At 45.0% G+C, this 19,225-nt stretch overlaps 2 protein-coding genes and 1 long non-coding RNA gene across 4 annotated transcripts in view; 2 read left to right on the top strand and 1 right to left on the bottom strand.

The window, feature by feature from the left end:
* The window catches only part of LOC134761888 (chitobiosyldiphosphodolichol beta-mannosyltransferase-like), a 966,630-nt gene that overhangs the window by 509,040 nt on the left and 438,365 nt on the right, over nt 1–19,225 (top strand). The window lies entirely within an intron of this gene.
* LOC129047605 (uncharacterized) lies at nt 1,011–10,050 on the bottom strand. 2 transcript variants are annotated; one of them, XR_008509380.2, is made up of 4 exons: nt 9,627–10,050; nt 7,702–7,787; nt 4,574–4,714; nt 1,011–1,525 (listed from the first exon to the last, which is right to left on the bottom strand). It is a non-coding gene; the product is annotated as an uncharacterized LOC129047605 (long non-coding RNA). The 2 variants fall into 2 exon arrangements; XR_008509377.2 differs by having other exon boundaries at nt 1,017–1,525; nt 4,574–5,806.
* LOC103891268 (proline-rich protein 23D1) lies at nt 3,702–6,688 on the top strand. Its single transcript, XM_009243521.3, has 4 exons — nt 3,702–4,139; nt 4,909–4,970; nt 5,216–5,283; nt 5,512–6,688. The coding sequence occupies exons 1-4, from the start codon at nt 4,063–4,065 to the stop codon at nt 6,142–6,144; spliced, it is 840 nt and encodes a 279-aa protein (XP_009241796.2). The 5' UTR covers nt 3,702–4,062; the 3' UTR covers nt 6,145–6,688.

Here is a 19,225-nt window from a genome sequence, read left to right as displayed (position 1 = left end):
CCCTGGAGTTGTCAAAACAGGGATCTTCATGCCAGGTTTCTCAATGAGCCATTACCCAGATTTAGCAGGGAAATGGGAGTCATATCAAAGACACCTTGTATAAACCACCGGATGACCCCAGCCCTTGTCTCTGCCCATGAACAGCTCCCAGGGCAGAGTCAGGCAGCCCTGCTCTTGTATCCCTCAGAAAACTCTTGAGATTTTGTTCCTAAAGCCTCCCAAAGTGGGAATAGAAATTCATCTCATGACATCCCACTTTTCATTCAAGTGAGTAATTGCGTTATGACACAGAGAAGGACACAGCATTGGTCCCCTTACTATAGCCTACCAGATAAAGCACCAGCAAACTAAAACACTCTAACTTCTCAGTCACCATGCAAGCCCTTTTATATCAGATGCAATGGACTTTTCCACAAGCAAAATGAATGTCCTGACCAGTGGGCATCCTCTGCTTTGACTCTACGGCTTGGATATGTATTGTGCTTCAACAAATCTCAGTACTGAATCTAAACACCAAGGAGAAGTGGTCCCAGGAAATATACTGAGATGACTTTGAGCTTTTACCAAACTGCACAATCCCAAAATCATAGACTTTACTGAGGCCAATTAAATTGGCTAATTCATGGGTGAAAGTGAAACATCATAATGTTTAAAAATCTGCCCAGCTGTTTTTACGTTAAAGCCAGGGTTTATGTCAATTCCTGTGTGAGGATGAGGAGACATCAATTCAAGCCCATGACAATCTGGAAGGAGAGGCAGAGGCTGTGTCCAGGCAGGCCTCACATTATTTATACTTTAACCTATTTAATTAAATATGTAATGTTCTCCAAATTTTACATGTCATTTGCTGTAATCCTGACCCACTAAGATGTACTGTTTGTGCTGTAAAATTGTTTCGTATTTGACAAATGCATAGTGGCAGATCTCTGGCATTAAAGCATCACACAGAATGCTTCTTTTATTCGAGCTCCTCTTTCCTCCACATACAGGGAATCAACAGACTATTTTATACGGTCTTTCGATTTTGCTTCTTTATTTCCATCCTCTTTCATAAAAAAAAAAAAAAAAAGAAAGAAAAAGAGAAAGAAAAAGAAAAAAGATACCGTGCTCCATTTGCATTTGATCTTCCAAAAGGAAGGTACTGATAAAACTGGAATTTCAGCGATTCAGACGCAGGTGAATCGCTAAACAGCGAAGGCCAGGAGTCCCGCGCTGCAAGCCCATAGTCGGCAGAGGGCAATGGAACTCGCTTTCTGGTCGTGCGGGGCTCATGCGCATTCTGCTTGCGGAAGCGGGGCCAGATCTCCAGGGAAGAAGGGAACTTCCCTTCCTCAGGCCAGGGAGGAGGAGGCGCCGCCCTGGCTTTGGGGCAAATCGGGCTGCAACCATCTTAAGGAAAACGCTTCTGTTCACAGCCCTACCTGCTGAGGAGTGAGATTCCCTGCGCGTCTCCCGGATATTTTTCTGAAACAGCACTAACGACTTCATTTTCTGGGCTGTTCCTACGAGTTTTCTTCTGCACTGTCTGTTGGGATATATTAGCAAGAATTATTTTACAAATATACGTATTCCTTAGGGATTTTCATTGATAACCATAGCAGGCTGTAATGTGTCTTCCTCGCAACCTCTGTCAGGATTGATTATGAGGAGAAACACAAGAATTGTGAGGAAAATCTACAGAATACGGGGACCCTGCAGAGGAAGGAGTATGTGGCCTGGGCACGGGGACGCAGTGTCGCGCAGCTCGCGAGTAAGGGGCTCCTGCAGGGAAACCCCGCACTCTGCATCCCTGCATTTTCACATTGTGAGGGACTCATCTTTCCTACGGTGCCAAAGTCACTGAAAAATAGTGAGACAATGAAAGGGAGGGGCACTGATGCATCCTTAAATTGTTGCTATTAAAACGGCAAGAGCCACGTCTTTAATTTTACCATAGCACTGCAGATTTAAAAGTGATTTTCATTACACATGCAAGGGGAAAGCTACACGTTTGTGAAAAACAGTTTCTACCCCAAATGAAAACATATTGCTTAAATATTTCTTCAAAAATAAGTTATTATTCTGTGTTGCAGGATATATCCTGAGACTTTTATGCTGCAAATTTATTAATTTATCTATTAAAACATTTTGTTTATAATCAAAGCGATTATAAAGGTAGAATATTTATTTGGCGAGTCCCTCATATTTTTATTCTTGTACTGGTTTGCAGTCCATAGGTTTTCAGCTAGACGTGACACACAGAAACTCACAATGAGGGGCCTTTCTCTTTCTTGACTGTAAAATGTACATACTCCAGAATCATCAATAGAGGCTATTTCTTGAATATCTCAACCTGAAGCCCGCAGCCAGAAAGAATGTAGGCAATTAATCCAATTTTATAACTACATCTGATATTCAGCCAATTACCTGCTGTTCTCAGAAATTATCAAAATCCCCAAAGCAGAGAGTTCTCTGGATAAAGGCACTAATGTTCCCCTTGGAGGCTTTTGAGACATTGGCAAAATTAAAGGAATCTTCCTGTTTTCCTTTTATTCATCTAAATGATTTATCTAACTGGAGAGGAAAGCTTCAGTGCAAAAGGCATTTGCTAATTAGATTCAATTTTTTTTAACATTTAAGGGAAACAGGGTCTATACTTCACCTAATAAAACTGACGAAATTATCAGCTAAATGCAAGGAGAATCCACAAACAAATTTATACAAGTTCTAGAGACAGAATGGAGCCCTGACCTCAGGGGCCTGTTAGAGATGGCACGCTCAGTAATGGTGCACCCTCACAGATTTTCCTTCTAGTTCAATTCTGGTGATTACTGGATTACTGTTTTCCCCCAATACCATCTATTATTCTTTATGTTGCCAAATAATTTTTAATCTTAAAATGACTAATTTTGAGTTCAGGCGTATGGTGTCTGGCCACCTGCAAGAAGTTTAGGTGACTTTGCCAATAAAAATGATGGATTTGTAATTAATAAGTAATATTGAAAGCAAAACTTATGTTATAATTCTGAAATTAGTCCAGTGGGGATACAGGCAAGAAATAAATTAACAGACAGATTAATACACAATGATATATTAGCAATTAAGTAAAGGTTCTTTTTGTATTTTCCCCAGCTTGTCTTATGATATTCACTTCTTATGTTTGGATAACTTTCCCCAGGAGATTCATTTTAAAACTTAATTCACTTAAAATACCTATTTTTTTTTATTTAAAAATACTGTCAGCCCTCCACATCCATAGGTTCCATCTTCATGGATTCAACTAATCTTGAATAGAAAATATTCACAAAAGAGTTGCACACGTTTCTTCAAAGAAACCTTAAATTTTCCATGCATAATGTTCTTTTGAGTTCACATAAATGACGTGACATCTGGGCATGGCATTAGGTATTGTAAGTAATCAAGAGATCATTTAAATTATATAAATTAATGTGAATATGTTATATCCAAATTCTACACCATTTTATACAAGAGACTTGAGTATATACAAATTGTGGCATCTTTAAAGTTTTCTAGACCCAATCCTTTATGTTTACTAAGAAACAACGTACACGTGAACTTTACAGAAAATAACTGTCCTACCAAATTAATGAACAGACTGCAATAGAAAGTAAATATCGCTAGTTTAAAATACCGTTATTTTATATCACAATTATGTGGTGAATCAGAGTAGAGATCTTGAATTAATTTTGATTGAATTAGGCTAATTCTGATGGGGTCACACTCATATTGATTGAGTTTTGATAAAACCACTCCCATGCTGGCCCCTCATGTTGTTTAATCAGCACCACTAGCCAATCGCATTCATCCATTTTGACAAATCCCATGGCTCCACCTCTTAATAAGACCCTTGGAGGATTTCCCCAAGAGCTCACTCTACCAAAGCACCATTTGACCGGTCCCTGGCCAGGGCACACTCTTCCATGCTCTGGCTGTGCTGTGCTAAGGGCTGATAAATTTTCTCCAGGTAAAGTAAAAGATCAAGGCATAAACTATATAGATTTACAGAAAATAGGCCAAAGATTGAGATTTTTTTGACACAAGCAAGTCCAGAGAACGTTTACCATGTATGGTTACCGGCGCCCAAGAAGCCCCAGGGATTCCCAGACAGAACCACAAAATGACAATGAAGGAGAGACCAGGTATGTTGGAGTATGTGGCTACTTTGGGTTGCCAGGAGGTTGACATGTGACTGTGTGTGACTGGATGTGTGTGTGTGTGTGTGTGTGTGAATGTATGCTAAAGGGCCAAACTAGGGCAGAGCAGACACCCTGGCCTGCCATGACATTGAACTTTATAAATTTAGAACACACTGGGGAGATATGAGACCCACAGTGGAGGCCACAGGATGCAGCCAGCATGGGGGGTTTCTGGAACCTGTCAGGGGGCTCATCTCATGTTTCTTCCCATTGTTAATCTCTGTCCTCTGGGTAAATAGAAGTTGCCTCTTGTGTGGAGACAGGTAAACTGTGGGCATGATCTAAATTTTTTCCTTGTGCTCACTAGAAAATGGAACATTTCTTGTCATTTATCACTCCATTCACACTGTAACTGCATAGACACAGGGGTTAGATACCTGGAAAATCAGCATCTTCTCCTAAAGTCCTCGGGCCAAATTAGATGTCCCTCCTTCTCATGTGGATGAGCTCCTGAAAAAGCAAACTCTTTCCTGTGATCACCATCTCTTATCACACACATGCACCAATAGGAAAAGCCTCTAGAAAAGGAGAGAGTGGGAGATGAGCGTTAGGACTTTCTGGATGCAGGTAGGATTTGGAGCTGAACACAAGTGCATGTGATTTTGGGCCACAGCAACAATGTGTGTCTGATGACTAATGAAGTTTGGGGCTTGTGAGAATTGGACTTTGTGTCACTATGTGGAAGATTGACGGGTCCCTTTCTGTCCTGCAGTTTGGCTACCACACAAATGAATCCACCCAAACGTCGCCAAGTGGAGCAGGGTCCCAGTACAGGTAAGGCACTTTCCCTAATATTTTTTAAGATTCCCATGCCTGGAAGTCAGTGTCATGTCTCGTGATACCATAAATGGAGAGGGTGCTTTCTGAAGGACGAGTGGAAAGTCATGCTTGACTGTTGGGGGCTGGTGTCCTAAGGCTGGCCAGTCCTGGGTGGTGGATTTCTGAAGGTCACATTCTGAAATGCAAGAGACTCTTGCTGGAAGAGAGCCTTAACCTCCCTCCCTGTGGTCTCTCTGCAGGTGCAAAAATACCCTCAATTTCAGGAGCTCCACACCTGAATTCATGCCAGTCTCTGGAACCTCCCCAGGTAAGTTCCTGTGTCCTTGCATAGCAAAGATTGGACAATGCTGCACAATCTTCAGGCTCAAGGGACATCCAGTGGATGTATATTTAGGTGGGTTGGCATGAGAACCAATTCTGGGAGGGATATTGTATTTTAAAGTTGTAAAGGGTGAAGCTCCTGGCATCTCCCTCCCCATGAGCATCATTTGCAGCCTTTTTGGAGGGCAGAATACTGAGGACTGTCTTTCCACAGGAGCAACAGGATTCTGGCACTGAGGAGCTCATCATAGTCCTGGAACAAGGGACAGAAGTGAGGTTGAGCCTGGAAGAGGGTGTCCTCATCCTGGCCCCAGAGACAGCGCTGCAGCTGACCCTGGAGAACACAGTCCTTGTGATTGTCCCTGAGCATGTCCTGAGGTCACAAGATGGCCTGCAGTCTCCTGTACAGATCCAGTACATCATGCCTCCCGTTGATGACTTCAGCTTGGAGTTCCATGCTCAAGATGGAGACATCTCAGACATGAGAAGAGAGAATGTGCCTTTTTCACCTGCAGAAGAAGGGGAGGCAGCACCCCTGTATCAGCAGCCCTGGATGATACCCCCAGCAAACCACATGGCTGGGATCAGCCCTTCTTTCCTAGTAACCCCATTGTGCATTCCACGCTGTCTGACAGCCTTCCCCCAACGCTACCCTCTACCACCCACACCGAGTCCCATGGGACGCCCTAGACCAGCCGACTCCAGTTTCAGCCTGCATGGTATGGAGCTCTTGTGCACCTCCTCCCTCAGACCTATGCCCTCTTCACCAAGTCCTGGTCCCCAGATCTATCACAGGGTTCACCATAGGCCTCCCAGCAGGGCACGGAGATGTCTCTTTAGGAACTGATTTAACCCAAGAGCCACCCCCTGCATTGATAGGTCAGAGATTGTCCAAGTCCTTAGTCAGGGCATTCTCTGAAATGTGGAGAGAAAGTAATTCCAAGGACCGCTTGCTTCCCCATCATCACCCACTGTCTTCAACAGCGGAGGGTCCCAGATGCTGCAGGGAGTGGGAGAACCGCAGGGAGTTCAAATAAAACATTCACATTCCACTTCACACACACTGTCCCTTAGACTTTCTCTTCCTATTTAACCACATACATCCAACCACACTCAGTCGAATCCCTTACTGCTCCATGTGAGAGTTCTGCTTCCAGCATGACGTGGCCTGAAAATTCATCTGAAGACAGCTGCTCACTCCCGGGGCTAACACTGCCCCTTGAATGCTGACATCCTTGTAGTCATTGGTCTGATGCCACAATAAATAATTCCTAAGGCTGGTGCTCTATTTCTGCCCTGAGATTCTCCCCTTTTTCTCCAAGCTGTGCCCCATTCCTTGTCTTAGTCCAGGTTCCCTACACTCCCCAGGCCAATGCTTTTGAATAAATCTTGACGTGATTGAATGAAGTAGTGGTGACTGCTGTGCTTGCTTCCAACTGAGACACTCTCCTGCTCTCACTCATCATGTTTCCATTCACATTTGCCTCTGTTTAGTTTTGTTTTCCATTGTTTGGGTTTATTATTCAGGTACTTATGAAATAACTGCCACATTTCTGACAGTTTTCTTGGCAAATTTGGGGCTTTTCCTGTGCTCCTCCTTCCAAGTCCTGAGTGGGGTCACTGTTTGACACAGTACTTGACATAAACCCTGGCTTCAGTGTAGAATCACTTGTGGAGAATTTTTAGGATGTACCACTTTCACCCATGAATTAGCCCATTTAGTTGGCCTCAGTAAGGTCCATGCTTTCAGGATTTTGCAGTTTGCTAAAAGTTCAATGTCATCCCAATTTATTTCCTGGAACCATTTCTCCCTGAAGTTTACATTCAGTACTGAGATTTGCTGAAAGCTAATGCATTTCCAAGTTCTAGAGTCAAATCAGAGGACACCTCCTTCAGCTCCATACCATGCAGGCTGAAACTGGAGTCGGCTGGTCTAGGGCGTCCCATGGGACTCGGTGTGGGTGGTAGAGGGTAGCGTTGGGGGAAGGCTGTCAGACAGCGTGGAATGCACAATGGGGTTACTTTTATTTTGCTTGTGGAAAAGTATATTGAATCAAATATAAGAAGGGTTTGCATGGTGGCTGAGAGGTTAAGGTGCTTTACCTGCTAGTCCGCAGTAAGGGGAGCACAACTGTGTCCTCTGTATCATAACTCAGGACTCATGAATAAAACGTGGAGTGTCAGGAGATGAACTTCTACTCCCACTTAGGGGAGCTTCAAGGAGAACGTCTCAAGGGCTTTCTGAGGGAAAGAAGAGCAGGGATGCCTAATTCTCTGGCCCAAGGCAGTTGTTCATGGGCAGAGACAAGGGCTGGGGTAATTCAATGGTTTATACTGGGTGTTTTTGATACTGCCCCCATTTCCCTGTTAAATCTGTGTAATGGATCACTGAGAAACCTGGCACCTGGGGCTGAAGATCCCTGTTGTGTCAACTCCAGGGATAGATCCAGAGAAGTGGTTTTGGTGGAAGTTGGAATGAAGGGAGTTTTGCTGTGGAAAGAAAAAAAGCTGTTGATGATGGGGAAACGGGAAGAGAAAGATGAAATCTCTACTCACATGCCAAGGATAGCTTATGCAAATCTATGTGTCAGACCTGCATAAATAAAACTAGAACTTTAACAACATATTAGATTTTTCAGCAACAGGTTTTATTGTTTCAATATTTGCAAGTATTTTTCTATTAAAAAATAATAAAGTTGCTTACATAATTTTGTATTCAAAATTCCCAGGTCACATAACTATTATATATTTATACTTCACATATTTAATGAATAGATACATTCTCTAAATTATGAATTATTTGCTCAATTGTATGTTAGTTTCTTTTTTTATTCTCCATGACTCAGTTTTCTGACCTGAAATCTGCAGTATTTGGTAATCCACAAGACGATCGGTTGCCCTTGTAAAGACTTTCCTTTCCTATTTCCTTCTCAAGAAGGTATTTTTTACTGAGTTTTTTTGGTAACATACCAAGGGTGGTACCTGGCTGAATGTTGGTTCACAGTGAGTAGAGATCAAGGCTTCTCTCAATTGGAGTCCCAAATTCCTTACAGAGCTAGGAATTCTCTACCCTGAAAGTCCTGTGTGTTTTAAGTTAGAGCTTTTGCAAACTATTTATTATATTGACAGTTTTCATTCTTATGTCATTCTCATGTCATTTATATTCATTTATAGCACCAAGTGTCCCCTCCTAATTGGAGAGATAATTTTGTTCTGTACTTAGTTTAAAAAGTCTTGACTCTCCCCTCATCAAGCTGCCTTGTCATTCTGTACTGGGGTCTTGGGGCAGGCAAGGTCAGTAGGAGATGCCAGTAGAGAGTAACCACCACTAGCTTCACAAGAATGATGTGCTGTGACAAATTGTGATAGGGTTTTTTCTCCTCCTTCCCCTAAAGATTCTATACCATATTTCATACTCTTAAGCAAGAGCAAATTCTTTCTCATGGTTTTAATCACAATAATCTGATTTCAAGCATTTAATTCCTTTTTTTCCAGAACAACTCATTGAATTATCAAAAATATGAAATTAAGGATACCTACTTATTGGCTTGAAATAGCTCTGAGCAATTTAGTAATCATGAACAGAATGGCTCTGTTAGAACAAAATTCCTGATCACTTCAGCCCATCCTTGAAAATTTGCAGAGAGAGGTCAAGGGAACATACACTTCCCTGAAAATTGTATTTTACAGACCCAGTGAAAAGGCCATGTAAGGAAATAACGGAGACAGTAGAAGAATAGACTTACTGGTTAAACTAGGTTTTGACTGTTAATATAAAAAAATCAATACCCTCTCCAAGAGCACATTGAAATAGCGTAAAATCCTTTACTAAGTACTAAAAGATATTTCCAAAATATAATAAAGACTAAAAAACTAAAGAGGCCTCATCATCAGAATCTGAAACAAAATTAAAAGAGAATATGATTAAGACTTTTTAAAAAAAACCCTAATGAATTGGGGATCTATCTTTCCTTTACTCCTCTGCTATGGTTGGTCAGAATCCGCTTTCTATTCTGTCCTGCACCTCTCCCCTCATTCTCTTTGTCTTTGTCATCTATCCCACTATTTCTTGCCCACGTAACTTTCACTATTTTTTTCAACACCTTCTACAAAGCTTCTAGAACTCTTTCACTATCACTGCATTTCAAAATCCATCAGAGACAGCTTTCCAATACTCAATTTTACCTTATTTTTCAACCTCACTCTCCCTAGCTCCCTGGCTCTCTGGTTCTCTTTTGGCCTCTCTTTTTCTCCTTATCCCCTGGCTTCACATCTACATTCACAAGAAGAGAATGAAGAAGCCCCCTTCCCAATAAGAGCACGCCTTACATTGGGACTCCAAAATCTAAGCACACCCTGACAGGCACAGCCAGTGGAATGAGATCTGGGACAGAAGATCACAGGGCGTCACAGGACTGTGGCCGGTGATGTCCAAGCCGAGGGGGTTCAGGGGCCTCCCCGAGTCTGTGACTAAGGAAAGGCCTGAGGGCAGCAGGGCAGGGTCCCAAGAGACGCGAGGATGAAGGAGGGGTGCGGGCAGGGTGGAGGGCCTTAGAAGACTACTGATGTCTAAGAAATCCCAAAGCCAGCGGGAGGTTGCGGCCTTCCTCCTCCTGGCTTTGCCCACAAAGGGCCGCGAGGGGTGAGAAGCCACTTCCGAGTGGGGACTTAGACGGGGCACTGGGTGGGGAGGGGAGAGGGTGAAAAGACAAAAGACAGAAAAGCATGGCAGGGCACCAACCTCCCAGCGTCTGACAGCGACGTAGGGCTACCGCGGCTGAGACACGTAGGTGCAGGGATTGTGACGTCGGCAGTGACACCAGACGCCAGATCCTAGGTGTGGAGGATGGTGACACGGAGTTGTGAACAGAAAATATCAAAGTCCACTCTAGGAAAGGGGCCTTTCATCCGGAAAATCTGCATCCGGGTCCGCCGGAACTTGCGGTCTCAGAATGGGGTAGTGGGCTAGAAAGAGGGCAGAACCAGTGTGGACCACGCCTGAGCTTCCCTGCTCTGTCCCCAGGGCGTATCGGGATCTGTCCCCACTTCCGGCCAGTGCAGCCTTGGTCTCCGCGTTTGCCACCACGTGAGTGTTTTACGTGCAGTGGGGCTAGGCTGCTTCCACCAGCTGCAAGTTGAATGTTTCCGATACTTTATGGTCAGGGTAGTCAGACCACTTACAGTGGTTGATGACCCGGTTCATTCTGGACAAATTAAAAACAGTTTAGGAGGCTGGGTGCGGTGGCTCGCACCTGGAATCCCAGCACTTTGGGAGGCTGAGGTGGGCGGAGTTTAAGACCAGCCTGGGCAACAGAGCGACACCTCGTTTCTACAAAAATACAAAAACTTAGCCAGGTGTGGTGGTGGGTGCCTGAGGCCCCAGCTCCTCCGGAAGCTGAAGCATGAGAATCACTTGAGCCCAAGAGGTCGAGGCTGCAGTGAGCCATGATGGGGCCACTGCACTCCAGGGGGAGCAACAGAGGGAGACCCTGTCTCAAACCAAACAAAACAAAACAATAACAACCAAAGTTTATGGCAGAAGTTCTTCTTTCTCTCTAGCGTGAGTGGGGGGAGCTGTACATCTTGAGTGGAGCAGGTGGTGGCGCCTTCACGATCCAGGGGCCCCTGGCTGGAGGTGGCTGGAACAGGACCCCCACCAACCCAGTCAGAACGGGCCATTTATTGTCAGAACTACAATGTGAATTGCCACACTTGGCCGGTGGGGAGCATGCAAATTCACACCAAGGATGAGGAATGTAGGTTCCTTTTCTATTCCTCATTCACCCGAGAGGCAGGGACAAAAGCAAGGGCTCTGTTCCAGGGACTTCTTGGGCCAGGACATGAGCTGGGCCCAGGAGGCCCGAATCATTGCTTTAAAAGAACAAAAGTTACTGTGTATATTAATAAATTCCTTTATCCATCTTTATATTTAATGTGTTCTTTTCACATTTCTTAAGATGAATCATAAATCTGAATTCCTTTGAGACAAACGTGGATGACATCCTCTAATTTTCTTAGGTAATCGTTTTAGAATATATTGTAATTTCACATATTTCAGTGTTCTCAGAGCTATTTGAAAAAATATTTTTAATTTAAAATATGGGATAGTTTAATGTTTTGTTTTCTGTTTCAGAGTATTTTGTGTCACCTAAGGATATTGAGCCATGTAAAATGCATACCTTTTAGGAAATAGATGATTTTGTTTAGAACTAATGAAAAATTAAATGTTCAATATTCCATGGACATTTACCAAGGGATGTCTACTCGCACACAAGAACGTTTTTTAAAATAGCAAAACTGCATTTTCAATTTTCAATAGCCTCATTAATATCCTTAATAAATGTTAAAGTGAAATATGTAAGTTAGCATTTCATTTTCTACATTTCCTGATTTTCCTTTTTCTTAAGTGCATGCTAGCTGGATTTTGGAAAGACCAAATCCCAACAGTTCACACTGCAAAGATTTCTCAAAGATTATTTCCAAATGAGGGTACCCTTCTGGTTTTCCTGTAACTAATACCAGTTTCTTTAAATTTTAAGTTTTTTAAAAAATTTATATCAATATTTTGATTCAAAATGGATTTAAAATTTGAATAGCTTCCCTTAGGTAATTGAACAGAAAGAACACTGGGATTCATCAGGGTGCTTGGGGAATCAGCCCTGCTCACTGCTTCTCCAGATTTCCAGAGCTAAGTTTGTTTCCTCTGAGCTGAGCTCATACCTGCTGGGAAGTGGACACAGATTAAGGAGCCAGGATTGTGTGCAATTTCAGTTGAAGAAATTCATATATCTGAGCCCTCCCATTTAGTTTTTCTGCAGCTCCCTCTCTCTTCACATAGGAGTAATGTAGCTCTGCCTGTATGTACCGTTCAGACACTTCAACCTTCTCTACCAAATATTTTGTTTTTTGGTTTCTACAAAATATGAGTTTGGGGAGTCTTCAAATAGACTGAATTGATTCCTCTTGAGTCTGCATGGGACACACATTGTCTACATTTGGAAGCCCCTTACGAGAAACCAACCCACTAAATGAATGTCTGGGTAAATTAAGGTCTGCTCACTGTGTCTCTGAGTCTCTGATTCCTTGCCTAGAAAATGGATCTGATAAAAGCTGAGGAGTGGGCCGGGCACGGTGGCTCACTCCTGTAATCCCAGCACTTTGGGAGGCCGAGGCGGGTGGATCACGAGGTCAGGAGATCGAGACCATCCTGGCTAACGCGGTGAAACCCCGTCTGTACTAAAAGTACAAAAAATTAGCCGGGCGTAGTGGCGGGTGCCTGTAGTCCCAGCTACTCAGGAGGCTGAGGCAGGAGAATGGCGTGAACCGGAAGGCGGAGCTTGTAGTGAGCCAAGATTGCGCCACTGCACTCCAGCCTGGGTGACAGAGCAAGACTCCGTCTCAAGAAAAAAAAAAAAAAAAAAAAAAAAAAAAAAGCTGAGGAGTGAAAAAAATGACAATGCATTGAAGCATAATTTTTAAAATTATGATTTATTATTACTATCTAAAACAAGATTTTCCTGTCCTACCTTAGAAAATTTCCTTAGCTTTTCCAGAAGAAACTACAACCCTACCAAAGCACAATGGTTGTGGGAAGGCTGCTTGACTGGGTCACTAAGAAGTCCTGATGAGAAGATGGTCCATCTAAAATGCAGTGCAGTGTATATAAGGCAACATGTGTCCACATCACTTCCTGGGCATAACCAGCCCTACCTCCTCAGAAGGGATCTGATCCTAATGCACATGCATTTCCTTGGACAAAGGTAGGGAGTCTGATTCAGAGCTGCTCCAAAGCCTGTCCATGCAGAAGACTTTATACCTGTAGTTCTTGTTCCTAACTTGAATGTGAAGGAGTACACTCAGTTTCAGAGTGAGAGTTTTGATCTCTGTAAGTTCTATTTGAAAAGACCAGGGGTTGACCAAAAAAAAAAAAAAAAAAAAAAAAAGAGGTACAGCCAAGGATTGGAATAAAGTCATAGGAACAGAGTCAAGCCCAGAAGAGCAGCAGTATTGAAGGACAATGGATTAGGTTGCTAAGATGGATGGTGATCCTTACAAGTCAGCCCCTGTTACACTGTTTGCCTTGGGTCCACAGAGCTTTGCCATAGCTCTCTCTTGTAAGTTTCTTAAAATCACTAAAGAGGATTGCTTGAACTCAGGTGTCTGTCATCAGCCTGAGCAATATAGTGACACCTCATCTCTACTAAAATAAAAAAATTTATCCAGACATGGTGGCATGTGCCTGTAATCCCAGCTATGATTGTGCCACTGCACTCCAGACTGGGCAACAGAATGAGACCCTGTCTCAAAAAAATAAAATAAAATAAAATCATGAAAATGCCCCATTTTCTGCTATTCAGATCCTGTTCAGTTTCAGTGATGAAGCAGAGGTGGATCCAGACACCTGGAGCACCTCTTACTGCAGTTCATCTAAGTCAGCCTTTACCTGGCCCGCTCTGCAGTTCACACAGCCGGAAGGGCCTGCGCACGGGTTAGACGACTACAGTTCTCTCTGTCATCGGTTTTCCTGGTTTCTCATACAGCCCCTTCTCCATATATAGATACTGGAGATTTTGCCCAGGGGATTCTCTCAAGGTCTCAGTTTCATTAAACTTGTCAAGGCTTCCACAGATTGTTTTGCCACCTAGTGAGACTTGTTTCAAAAAAAAAAAAGTGAAATGGGAAAAAAATTAAGTGGCGAATGAGAATGATAATAGTCCTCACAGGTGAAGGTGTCCATACAGACAGGAGATAGGTGGCTTCATCTTGGTCAGCAGCTCACCTGGGCCAGTGGAATGTCTTCGTTTGGATAAAAAGGACTTTTCTTTACCTCAATATAGACAACCAGGGACAGAAGTGCACCATATGAGCGGAATGGCTTTCATAAGAGAACAGAGAGTCCTTAACATTTTTGGTTCAGGTCCCCAGAAGAATGAAAGTGAGCAATTTTGAATGGAAATAATTGTCAAATGGGAATATAAACTACAAATATATTGGCAACAAAGGAAGTTTAGCAACAATACTCCTTCGGTTTCAGTTAAAGTGATTTACTCTAAGTTGATAAACCAGTTGGTTTAAATGGTCACAGGACATTTTGTCTGTGAAACCTCTCTGGACCCCAATGACTCCAGTTGTAATTAGTCTAACTGCACATGTTCTCAACTCCCACAGGTCTCGGATCAGGCTGTAGAACTTAACACATGGAATGTTCGTTTGCTGTACATGTGTCTGTCTACTCAATAAAGTTTGAGCTTCTGTTCCTGGGCTTGAGCAAGGTGAACCACTTGGTCATGCCCTATCCATAACTCCTTTACAAATGGAAAAGTGCAACACAGTGATATGCCACTGGACATGAAGGCAGGAATCCTGGATTTGAGCCTGTGTCTATTTCTGCAGCTAACTGGAGGTGTGGGACAGAGATCAATGGATCTCAGATGCTTCTGTGTTCAGTGATCAACAGGTCTCAAATGTCACTGTGCAGGAGACTTAATTGGAAAAGTCATTTTACAAATTTAGATTCTTAAGAGATCCCCATTTGAAAGTGTTAGAGTGGGGCATAGAGCTCTAATTATAAGTATTCTAGGCTAGTTACACTGATTATAATTAACCAATATAGTTCTGGAAACAGGGACTTAAGTGATCTCTAAGGCTACTTCTAGTTCTAATATTTGAGTGTTCTAAGGATTCGTAGACATCTGAATATAAATCTTAGACTAATTTTTATGGTTTGTCAATTCACATGGGTGTGTGTATGCTCATGTGTGTGCTCATACATCATAAAAAAGTAGAACTATTCCTTTACTTCATGCAAAGTTCAATCCACAAATTATAAGTAAATTTTAGATAATTGGTTGTGAGGATAAATTTGTTAACACCAAGTTTGACAGAGTAAGAGTAGAGGCTGAAGATAATAAGGCACTGATCTAGAACATCAGTGAGGAGAAAGAGGGAAGGAGATAATTGCATTAAGATTTACAGGGATTAATGAGCAATTTATGCAGATTAATGTCATGGGTAAATTGTGTGACTTATTCAGAAAAGTAAGCATTCCTGAGTAAACTCCTACTTTTAACCTGAATGTCAAGTAAATGATAACAATATTTTCTAAGATTTAGAATATTAAATGAAGGCCAGATTTGGAAGCAAACCAATAAATTGCAATAAAGATATTACCTTTGAAGGGCCTATCAGAAATCCACTTAGAGTAGCTCAGTAAACTTAAATTGGATACATAAGTAGTGGAAGGTTGAAAAGGCACAGAGATAACCACACAAAAGAGATATCACCTTTTAACATATAGGAACAAAGGAGTAAAGGTACTCTCAGGGGCTAGCGCTCAAAATTATCTTACTTGTATGCAGCTAGAGCTTGAACCTATGAGGAGGAGATACAGTACCAGGTGCCCAGGTCTCTTAGTGGGTTACACCACATAAGTCATGCTTAAAATTTTAAGGGAGCAATAATCAATGACTGATGCACAGGCAAATGAGGCAGAGGCACTTGATAGCCAGTGTTCAGACTTCTGAGGAGGAGACATGGCCCAACAAGTGCTTGGATAGACAAGGTGCATAGAAAAGCAGATTGTAGCTCAGCCGGTCCTCTTACAACAAAGGAGGTAGAGCTAGGATGCTGCTGGTCCTTTTCTGGCATATTTGTGGGGCTGCTGAGAAAGTGGAAAGAATATAAAGCCTGAAGCCTGGAGCCAACCATCTGCTGCTATCGGAATGGGGCTGACAAAAACGGCGTAGGAACAGATGCCTTCACTCCTTGTCTTGTTTTCCACTCTCCTGCTAATACCTTTCATTAAAGGTGCTAACAAGAAGCTAACTGGCCAAGCAGTATGACAAATGCAGTTTTCAGAGTCCCAGCACAGCACCACAGAGCAGAGTAAAGAAGTCATAAAAGTAAAGTAGTAACACCATGTCATTAGTCCATAAAGAGTGGGAACCATGAGAATGGAGGAGATTGTTTGGAGATAACATGTATAATAAGAAGAGAATGAAACATAAGTGAAAGCAATCCTAGCCAAGAGAGCATAAGGAAGAGTCAGCAAAGACGACTGAGAATGTGTGGAGAAGACAAAGAGAAATGTCCAGCAGATAAACATTCTCACGGCCAGAAGACAGAGAAATTAAGGTGCAGGAGATAGATCACCTTGTAAAATGTTTCAGAAAGGGCCTGAAAGATGAATACTGGCCATAGGTCACTGGAGTTGGCCCTGGTAATTTATTAAGAGAAAAACTACTATTAACTGACCAAGGAGGTACCTGGTACCTTTATAAAGAGAAATTCCAGTAGTACGATGAGAGCTAAAATAATCTTCTTCTTCTTCTTCTTCTTCTTCTTCTTCTTCTTCTTCTTCTTTCTTCTTCTTCTCCTTTTTCTTCTTTTGAAACAGGGTCTCTTTTTTTTTTTTTTTTTTTTTGAGACAGAGTCTCCCTCTGGTCACTCAGGCTGGAGTGCAATGGCATGATCAGGCTTACTGCAGCCTCAAATTCCAGGGCTCAACCCCCAAGCAATTGGGACTATGGGTGTGAGCCACTATACCTGCTCAACCCCCAAGCAATTGGGACTATGAGTGTGAGCCACTATACCTGGCTTTTTTTTTTTTTTTTTTTTTTTTGAGACGTAGACTTGCTCTTGTCACTCAGGCTGGAGTGCAATGGCATGATCTTGGCTCACTGCAACCTCTGCCTCCCGGGTTCAAGCGATTCCCTGTCTCAGACTCCCAAGTAGCTGGGATTACAGATGCATGCCACCATGCCTGGCTAATTTTTATATTTTTAGTAGAGACGGGGTTTCACCAGGTTGGTCAAGCTGGTCTCAAACTCCTGACCTCATGATTTGCCCACCTCGGTCCCCCAAGGTGCTGTGACTACAGGCGTGAGCCACTGTGCCCAGCCTAAATTTTTAATTTTTTGTAGAGATGGGGTCTCCCTATGTTGCCCAGGCTGGTCTTGAACTCCTGGGCTCAAAAGATCCTCCTGTCTTGGCCTCCCAAATTGCTGAAATTGCAGGCATGAGCCTCCATGCCTGGTTTTAAGAGATTTCTATAGGTTGAGAAGGAAATAGGGTATAAAAACACTGGAGACAGGAAATGTGTGCTATATTTCAAGTCATTTGACACTGACAGAGAAAGAAGAGGAAAAAGAAAAAACGAAGAAACGAGACAGTCTAAACACACTTAGATTCTCAAAGGCAGTTAGTTTTATCTGAGACAATGTTTAAGGAATTTCTAGGGAAAATGCAGAACTCCTCTCCCTCTCCCTCTCCCTCTCCCTCTCCCTCTCCCTCTCCCTCTCCCTCTCCCTCTCCCTCTCCCTCTCCCTCTCCCTCTCCCTCTCCCTCTCCCTCTCCCTCTCCCTCTCCCTCTCCCTCTCCCTCTCCCTCTCCCTCTCCCTCTCCCTCTCCCTCTCCCTCTCCCTCTCCCTCTCCCTCTCCCTCTCCCTCTCCCTCTCCCTCTCCCTCTCCCTCTCCCTCTCCCTCTCCCTCTCCCTCTCCCTCTCCCTCTCCCTCTCCCTCTCCCTCTCCCTCTCCCTCTCCCTCTCCCTCTCCCTCTCCCCTCTTTTTTCGGTCTCCCTCTCCTTCTTTTTTCGGTCTCCCTCTGTTGCCGAAGCTGGACTGTACTGCCGGGATCTCGGCTTGCTGCAACCTCCCTGCCTCGGGCTCCTGTGACTCTCCTGCCTTGGCCTGCCGAGTGCCTGGGATTGCAGGCGCGCGCCGCCACGCCTGAATGGTTTTTGTATTTTTGGTGGAGACGGGGTTTCGCCGTGTTGACCGGGCTGGTCTCCAGCTCCTGGCCTCGAGTGATCTGCCTGCCGCGGCCTCCCGAGTGAGGAGCGTCTCTGCCTGGCCGCCCATCGTCTGGGATGTGAGGAGCCCCTCTGCCCGGCCGCCCTATCTGGGGAGTGAGGAGCGCCTCTGCCCGGCCGCCCATTGTCTGGGATGTGAGGAGCGCCTCTGCCCGGCTGCCACCCCGTCTGGGAGGAAGTGAGGAGCGCCTCTGCCCGGCTGCCCCGTCTGGGAGATGAGGAGCACCTCTGCCCGGCCGCCCCGTATGGGAGGTGAGGAGCGCCTCTGCCTGGCCGCCCCGTATGGGAGGAAGTGAGGAACGCCTCTGCCCTGTTGCCCTATCTGGGAAGTGAGGAGCGCCTCTGCCTGGCCGCCACCCCGTCTGGGGAGTGAGGAGCGCCTCTGCCCGGCTGCCACCCCATATGGGAAGTGAGGAGCGCCTCTGCCCAGCCGCCCCTTCTGGGAGGTGAGGAGCGCCTCTGCCCAGCCGCCCCGTCTGGGAGGTGAGGAGGGCCTCTGCCCGGCCGCCCCGTCTGGGAGGTGAGGAGCGCCTCTGCCTGGCCGCCACCCCGTCTGGGAGGAAGTGAGGAGCACCTCTGCCCAGCTGCCCCATCTGGGAAGTGAGGAGCGCCTCTGCCCGGCTGCCACCCCCTATGGGAAGTGAGGAGCGCCTCTGCCCGGCCGCCCACTCTGGGAAGTGAGGAGCGCCTCTGCCCGGCCGCCCACTCTGGGAAGTGAGGAGCGCCTCTGCCCGGCCGCCCACTCTGGGAGGTGAGGAGTGCCTCTGCCCGGCCGCCCCGTCTGGGAGGTGAGGAGCGCCTCTGCCTGGCCGCCACCCCGTCTGGGAGGAAGTGAGGAGCACCTCTGCCCAGCTGCCCCATCTGGGAAGTGAGGAGCTCCTCTGCCCGGCTGCCACCCCCTATGGGAAGTGAGGAGCGCCTCTGCCCGGCCGCCCACTCTGGGAAGTGAGGAGCGCCTCTGCCCGGCCGCCCACTCTGGGAAGTGAGGAGCGCCTCTGCCCGGCCGCCCACTCTGGGAGGTGAGGAGTGCCTCTGCCCGGCCGCCCCGTCTGGGAGGTGAGGAGCGCCTCTGCCTGGCCGCCACCCCGTCTGGGAGGAAGTGAGGAGCACCTCTGCCCG

The sequence above is a fragment of the Pongo abelii genome, chromosome 7 (genome assembly GCF_028885655.2).
Source record: "Pongo abelii isolate AG06213 chromosome 7, NHGRI_mPonAbe1-v2.0_pri, whole genome shotgun sequence".
Classification (NCBI taxonomy): domain Eukaryota; kingdom Metazoa; phylum Chordata; class Mammalia; order Primates; family Hominidae; genus Pongo; species Pongo abelii.
This window is presented reverse-complemented; position numbering and strand designations above follow the sequence as displayed.

Coding starts and splice junctions, on each gene's coding strand:
- LOC103891268 (XM_009243521.3), top strand. CDS start 4,063: ATGTATGGTTACCGGCGCCCAAGAAGCCCCAGGGATTCCCAGACAGAA. Junction 4,140..4,908: donor GACAATGAAGGAGAGACCAG/GTATGTTGGAGT, acceptor TCTGTCCTGCAG/TTTGGCTACCACACAAATGA. Junction 4,971..5,215: donor GGAGCAGGGTCCCAGTACAG/GTAAGGCACTTT, acceptor GTCTCTCTGCAG/GTGCAAAAATACCCTCAATT.